The 8,222-nt window shown below is 35.4% G+C and overlaps 1 protein-coding gene across 1 annotated transcript in view; it reads right to left on the bottom strand.

The window, feature by feature from the left end:
- Positions 1 to 8,222, bottom strand: part of LOC135220755 (histidine--tRNA ligase, cytoplasmic-like) — a 44,942-nt gene that overhangs the window by 5,564 nt on the left and 31,156 nt on the right. Inside the window, 3 exon segments of the mRNA XM_064258203.1 lie at positions 5,096 to 5,191; positions 5,193 to 5,411; positions 7,194 to 7,451. Coding sequence (XP_064114273.1) covers positions 5,096 to 5,191; positions 5,193 to 5,411; positions 7,194 to 7,451 — 573 coding nt within the window.

Here is an 8,222-nt window from a genome sequence, read left to right as displayed (position 1 = left end):
GCAATTAAGTAACAATTAAGTTAAATAACTAATAATTTAAGCAAAGCAAAAAAAATGCAGTGGACACAGGACAATTTTTGCATAAGTTGTTAATTTGCATATTCCTCTGTATCATCCACTTAACCTACAAAAAAGCTCAACATTATTCATATTTTACCATGTAGAAAAATATAAATAAGGAAAAATTTGCTCATTATACTATAAATTACATCAGTACCGGATAAATTTCATAAAGCTAAACCATAAAATATGAGAGTGGAACCCCAACTTACAGATTGTAGAAAGATGAGTCTATATTCTTGTACAGGCTACCATCAGAACAAGAAATCCCTCCCTAACTAAGGTAAATTCATATTTCATTTTGTGTAACTAAATTCATATGTATTTTATTACTCTAGTTTCGTCTCCAAATGTAATTCAAAGCTTTGACACATTACATCTTATGAGTGTGGATAGTATAAATCACACTGAAGATATGACACAACCTTAAGACTTTTCTAAGAATTATACTTATCCATAAAACTGCATTTTTACTGTAGCAAGATTGATAACATGCCAATCGGTTAGGAGATTTGCATTTAATAAACCAATAAATATGTCATAAATTTCATGTGCTTAAAGAATGCAATATTTTTTAGTGAAAATTATTTTTTATAATACAAACATCAATTTAACAATGCCTAATCCTGCAGTCCAGCAGCTCCACACACGCCACAGGAAAAAATTGCCACCCTCTTAGGAGGGAAAGAATCTGGCTATGTAGTTAATTCTAACCTAGGTGCCAAAGCAGGTGGCTTCCTGAGTGATTATAATTAGAGATTAAAAAGGGATCATTAAGTTGGACAGGAGCCCTATTAGTATGATCATGGTTCATAAATTACATAATCTCTCTTATTCCTTTTCCTAGTTTTTGGTAGGCCTGACACAATATGTTAGGTTAAAACTTACTCCTTTCATATGAATGCTAGGGTTTTCATAAGGAAAGAATGTGAGATGAGGATAAAAAGTTGAGGATAAAAAGTTCCAAGTAGTAAAACTAAATAAATGAGCTGGGTAATCTCAACATAATTTATTCCGTAAAAGCTACAAATATATAACTACACCTTTGGTTGGAGTTGAAAGGAAATTTGAGAGTAAAGGGGGTTTAAGCTGTAATAAGAGGGAAACTTTGCAGCTGCACTTTGAACAAAGAGGGAGTGGAAAGTAAGATGGAAGAAAGATAATATCATCCAAGTTAACCCCCTCCTTTGTAGGGGATGGGGCTGAGAAGGGATTCCCTGAAACGGAGCTGTTTCTGGCCGTGAAATGAGGCTGGTTATTCCCGTAGACTTAGTTATTTTACGAATTTTCATTGAACATTGAACAAACACATGTATATGATACGGTAGTAAATGCGGTTTTCAATGGAAACTCTGAGCACAAGATTTTCGCCCTGAGTGCAAGTGGTGGAACTGGGAAGACATACCTGACAAATGCCATAATAGATTTTCTTCGCTCGGAAAAGAAAGTCGTACTCGCCACTGCTCTTTCTGGCATTGCAGCTACCTTACTCCACAATGGTCGAACGCTTCACTCTCGCTTCAAGATTCCCATCAACATCACTCCTGAATCCACTTGCCAGGTGCCTGACCAACATGCAAGTGCACAGCTCTTCAGGATGACAGACTTGATCATAATTGATGAAGTCAGCCAAGGTGACAAACTGTTATTCGAATGTTTGGATCAATCATTGCGTAACATTAGGAAGAATCAAGAGTTGTTTGGAGGAATCTGTGTTCTGTTTGTTGGTGATTGGAAGCAAATTCTTCCCGTTGTGAAACGCGGAGGTCGAGCACACATAGTCAACGCAACCCTGAAGACGTCATACATCTGGAAGTCAGTAACAAAACTGAAACTATCACTCAACATGAGAGTTTGCAATTCATCCGATGCCACCTTTGCATCCTATCTCAGAGACATAGGATCAGGGAACTGTTCGTACACTGAGCCTCCGAGAAATACGATTGAAGTTCGCTCTGAATTTGGCTAGAATCCTCTTCTGTTTCTGATATTTGCAAGTTTGTCTTTGATGGATTGAGTGAGAGTTATGCGGACCTGTCGTGGCTATGTTCGCGAGCTGTAATAGCTTCAACCAATGAAGTTGTCAATAGTGTCAACGACCACATGATCAAAAACTTCCCCGGAGAAAGTCATGAATATTTCAGCTCAGACACAATAGAAGATGAAAATTATCATCAATATCTGCAAGATTTTTTGAATAACTTAAATCCATCGGGACTGCCAGTGCACAAAATAATGTTGAAGAAGTACTGCCCGGTAATGTTGCTTCAGAATTTCGATCCTGCCAATGGACATTGCATCGGAACGAGGTACACCGTTATGGAGCTAAACTCCCACGTTATCGAAGCAGATAGCAACGGGCCCTCACACCGGCAAACATCTGTTCATCCCCCGGATTCCTCTGATGCCTTCGGACAACCAGTTTCCGTTCCAGTTACGGCGCATGCAGTTTCCCATCAACCTGGCCTTCTCATTCACTGCAAACAAGTCGCAGGGCCAACTTTGGATCGTGTTGGCGTGTTTCTGTCGTCACCCATGTTCACGCATGGCCAACTGTATGTGGCGATGAGCAGAGTAACTGACTCTGCCAACTTGAAATTAAGTTGTGGACAAACTGATAATATTGTGTACAAAGAGGTTCTGTAGAAGGCATGTATAAAAATCGCCCTTATTTTAATATTGCTGAACAAATAGTACATATAAATTTTTCACTTCTGCACCCGTATTTTATTAAGTTTGCTAGTACTACTAATTGGCAAGAAAGAGCCTTGTTGTTCAGCTACCTGATCTGGCAGTAATCTCTAGAGCATCCTCAGAGAAACTTCTCTTTATGAGGCATAGCTAGATAACCACATGTGAAGGTGGAGTTGGTCTAGGTTCTGATCATAATCTTTAGTGCAACTCCTTGGATAGTTTCTTTCACGTTGGTAGTTTTCAGTGTATTTATCTGGAGTGACTACATGTTTGGATATCACCCTTGCAGAAAACAAATGGATAAAATTATGATCACCATCTATTTGAATGGTATCAACCTGTCAAGAACCAGTCATATTAGGGAGAATGGAGGGAAGGCAAACACTGCAAGATTGCCTCAGGGGATAATGAAGGGACTGTTTGGTTACCTGATTCAAGGGTTCATGTTCCTCTGGGGCGGATGTAAATTGCAGTAGATATGCTTCTTGCCTTTTCCTCTGCTTCATATCAGCTGTTGTGTGTAATGCTGGTCTGTCTCTGACAAGGAAATATTGCCCATTCAGGGAGAGAAGACCAGCTACATTTTGTTCTTTAGCATTTTGTTTTTGTTATTTTGAAGATATTTTGAAAACATTTGTTTCAAGACATTAATGTTTCTTTTCTCTTTAATTTTATCTTGTTATACATTTTCTAGGAACATAGCAATATTTTAGTCTTTCAGAATTTGTGTGATTCGGGATGTTAGAGGTTCTTGTTGGTGACAAGGTTTATATGCTAGAATTTGGCTTTCTAGCATAGAAGTAGACCCGAACTTCCTCAAAACAAATTTCAATGGCGGCAAATCTCTGATTGCACTGATCCTGTCTGCTTGCAGGACCAGCCATGATTTCAGTCTCACCTCTTTCCAGTCATTTTGCATGGGGAGGGGCACGAGTTGTATGGCTCACTCCCTTCCCTTTATTCTTACAGATAAGTATGATTCTTTTTGCTCTCTCAGGATACAAAATATCTTTTTCTTGAGAGAGAACATATTATTTGTACTACTAATAGCTGCTTATAACTGCCAAATACCCTGTACCCTTTAAACTAAAACTTATAACTCACTATTTTAACAGTTCACGGCATAATTTAAGGGGTGAAACAAAAATATACAATAAATTATCATACTACACTCCAAACCATCATCCCAAAACACCTATGGTCATCTTACGTTACCTTCCTACAACTGTTACTCTAAAGTATATATGTACACCCCTAAAATGCTTATATCTGCCCATTTCAACAGTTCTCTGCCCAACCTGACAGTTCAAACAAAAATATGTGTGTTGTTTTGATCCTTTATTTTTCCTGTGTCCTTGGTGGTGGTTAATTTGTACCCTCTTGTTATTAATTGTTGAGTAAATGTAATTAACCACTAACCCAATATAATTAAGCCTTGCAGTAACTTGACTATATAAAAAAATACCCAAGATTAGTATTCTTCATCTTTCCATTTCCCTCAATTTGTTTTGTTTATTTACTGTCAGTCATCTTTTGTTGCCTGGCCAAGATTGGCAAGTAAGAACTGCATAACCACAGATGCATAGGTAGTTCAAGTGGAATACAGTACAGTAGTACTATCATATTAATGGTATTATTCACAAATATGCAAGGTTAAGGTGACAACATACTACTGTAGTACTGCCACTTTGCACCAATAAGCTTTACTTCAACAGTATCTTTACCAACAGCAAACAATTTTTAAACACTTTTAGAGTAGTAGTCAATATATTTTAAAAATGCCCTCACTTTAGAAATACCGGCAAACCAAATCATTTGATAAATTAAATGAAAACCAAATCATTTGATAAATTAAATGAAAACCAAGTCATTTGATAAATTAAATGAACAACTGCTGTGACTATCAACATATACGTCGATGTCCTGAACTCTTAATAAAGTTCCTACTAGAATTCTTACATACACCAGAGGCATGGATCCATATACAACTGTACTTCTTACAATTAATAGAAAAAAAAATTTAAATCTTAAAACCAAAAACTTAAAATGGCCCACTAAAGATTCGGAATTAAATCTCAAAATTACAAACGCACAGTATTATAAATAATTTTATCAAGACAAATATGCCCTGCATTAATTTTCCTAGACCCCCACTGCAATTTCCTGACAGATCCCTTCTTAAATGGGGGGTTGGAAAGCCAGCAAATGATAAAGCCAGAAAGCAATGCAACTAGGATTCATATGAACACTGCAAAGAATATTTCTTACTCCCTACAGTGTAACATGCAAGGCACAACAAAATTCATACCAAATTCATTAACATTTTTAATGCTATACATACCTTTCCAGATTCATCTCGTTGCTTACGTTCCTGAATGGCAAACAATCTCTCTATCCCAAAACTAACCCCAACACAGGGAACAGTTTTTTTTCTTGGGGTCAAACATCCCCACCAGGCCATCATATCGTCCACCACCTGCAACACTTCCTACAGTCCCCTCTTCATTGCTGGTTTGACCCGCAGACAAGACTGCTTCATATATTACGCCAGTGTAGTAATCAAGTCCTCTAGCAAGACCCATGTCAAACACCAAGTATGTGTCAACACCTAAATCCTTACAGTAGTCAAAAAGGAGCTTCAAATCTGCTAACCCAGCCTGCAAGAACAGCGTTCCTTGAATTACATCAGTCAGTAAAGGCATCTTCATAACCAATAGAAGTCACAGAGTGCTACACAAGGTACATGGTAGTATACTGTAATATTTGTTTAGTCTAGGGAACTGTAAATCATAAGCATTGTTTTGGTTTAAGTTACTGACAAATAACAACTATTAATCATCATCCCAAGTTCATGACAACTGATTTGAGCTTTACTTAATTTCAATATGATAATCTTACTACTAACACTGAACAGTTCCATAAGAGCAAAGAACTGTTTAACAATAATTTTTAAAAACTTCCTTAACAGCTTCATTTACCAAAATAATTAAGTCCTTAAAATTTACCTTGATATTATGATATTGGACATATAAGGAACTATGCTCATTTTTCTTAGGTAAAACTGCAAAATAACTGGGACTTCTATCATTCTTCAGGCTCAGATCTTTACTCCTTATCTATACAAATATCTGAATTTTCTTAATTTACTTTCATTGTTCATTTGTGCAATCTCAGTTACTTTTCTCATATTTGCACTCTTTGTATATGCAATTATCTGAATGATTATCCTTTTGTTTACATTCTTCACCCATGCTAACATCTGAATTATTATCTTATATTTGATTCATAATCTATGCAAATGTCAAAATCATTTTCATTACATATTAGCATTCTTTATTTACACACTATTTTTCTGATATTTGCATTCTTGGTCTAGCTCCAGTATCTCAACTTTCCAAGTGTTCCTGATGAGAACATAAAAAATTAGTTATTAAGTTCTGATGAAATAAAAAAAAAAAGTTTATATAATTGGATAGAATAACTAAATTCCAGATCTCACATAATTTACCAACATCTTTCCCTATCAGTTACATGACTTATTCTTTTTTGTAAATTGGTGGAAAAACAAAAATAGGAAAATAATGAAGTTTTGCAAATTGTGTTTTAAGAAGTGCTCTCCAGATTCAATTAAAGAGATTAACCACATGTGGTAAATGGAAACAAGTACTATACAACAAAAAGCAACTGAATCTCCTATGGAGCCCTTTACATATGCTTTCCTCGGTTCCTTCTGATGAAACAAAGGTTTATATAGTTGGATGGAATACCTAAACTCCAGATATCACAGAACTTACCAACATCTTTCCCTATCAGTTACAGGACTCTTATTCCTTTTGTAAATTTGGTGGAAAAACAGAAAAAGGAAAATCACTAAGTTTTACAAATTGTGTTTTTTTAAGCGCTCTCCAGATTCAATTAAAGAGATTAACCATGTATGGTGAATGGAAACAAGTATACAACTATACAAAAATCAACTGAATCTGCTATGGAGCCCTGAGTCCATATGCTTTCTTTGGTTCCTTCTGTCTTTACTATTCTAACTTATAATCTATATTTTGCTATTAGTGTTCAACTTCTGCCTGGCAGGTGCCCTCTGATCTTTCTATGTCATTTTTGGAAAAAGATCTGTTACTTACCCTTGGGTATTTCTTCAAAATTTTCAGGTAGTGTTTTCTCATTTTTACTGCCAGCACAATGGAACCAAATGAAATTTAACAAATATGAATCTTAAAGCAAGATCTAATTAATTTGGTGGCCTGCTAAGCATAACAGTCAACAGTAACACTCAAATGTTTTTGCAAAAGTTTGTTCAAATAAAGGAAATATAACTTTAAAGTGAAACGGAATTTAACAAGAAAACCAACTACTAGAAGTACTTTATGTCCTTTCAACAACATAAACATCTTCTTCAGCTCAATCTGTTTCATTTTTAGTTTTACCTGGGACACAGGAGAGTCTTTCAATCTGTCATCATTTTTCAATTTCTCTATAAGCTCTTCTCCACCTGACTGTTGGACATATTCACCAATCAGATCGGCAACATCTTCATCCAATCCTTTCTCTATGACCATTTCTTTCCTGACATCCTCCCATGGTGATTTATCAAGCTTGTCAACAGCTGAACAAATCGGGCGGAATTTTTCTGCTGGTACACCGCATGCACCAAAAACGCCATCAAGAATTTTCCGATGATTGACCTGAAAGTTGTTACAATTCCGTTAAATACATAAAAGAATAGATTCTAATACCCTATTAAAAACACTGAATGTTCCAATCATGTTTTTAAATATAAAAATAAAGCAGTTTTGTTCAATAATAAATTTACCATAACTGAAACACCTAGCTGATTAAATTTCATTAGCAGAACAGAATATTTTTCTTGAAACAACAAAGCAGGCAGCAATTCAAGGCATATTATTACAAAGCTCCAAGATTAACAATTTAGTTTGTTTGCACTGGTAACTTTAAATTATATACGACAAAATAAAAAAAAGTATAAAGCATTTTATATAAAATTTAACTTTCAATATAACATTTAGCATAAAAGATGTATAAAATCATATGTAACCGCAGTGACGTCACGCACAGCTGACTTGAGACTGAATGAGGGAGTGTTGATATGTTGAGGAAAGGAGAAGAGAGTTAAAATATTATTGCATGTATGTAAAAGCAATAACAATTCACATAAAAAAGGGAATTTCCCAATAAATTTAACGTAATGATAAAATATGAAAACAATCAAATGCAGTACACAAAAGAAAAAAAAAAGAAAAAAGAAAAAAAAGAGGAAAAAAAATAGTCTTAACTGAGCCATTGTTCGGTGCGCCAAGTGAGACGGTCTAGTTGAACAATATTAACAAAATAGTAAATGAAAGAACAAGGCTTTTCTCACTTGAGGTAGAGGGAGGGGGCATTTATATTTCTGAGGAATAATTATAAAACATGGAAACAATTAAATGCAAAAAAAA

Source organism: Macrobrachium nipponense, chromosome 2 (assembly GCF_015104395.2).
Source record: "Macrobrachium nipponense isolate FS-2020 chromosome 2, ASM1510439v2, whole genome shotgun sequence".
NCBI lineage: Eukaryota > Metazoa > Arthropoda > Malacostraca > Decapoda > Palaemonidae > Macrobrachium > Macrobrachium nipponense.
The sequence above is the reverse complement of the archived record's forward strand: the minus strand, read 5'-3'. Positions and strand labels throughout refer to the sequence as shown.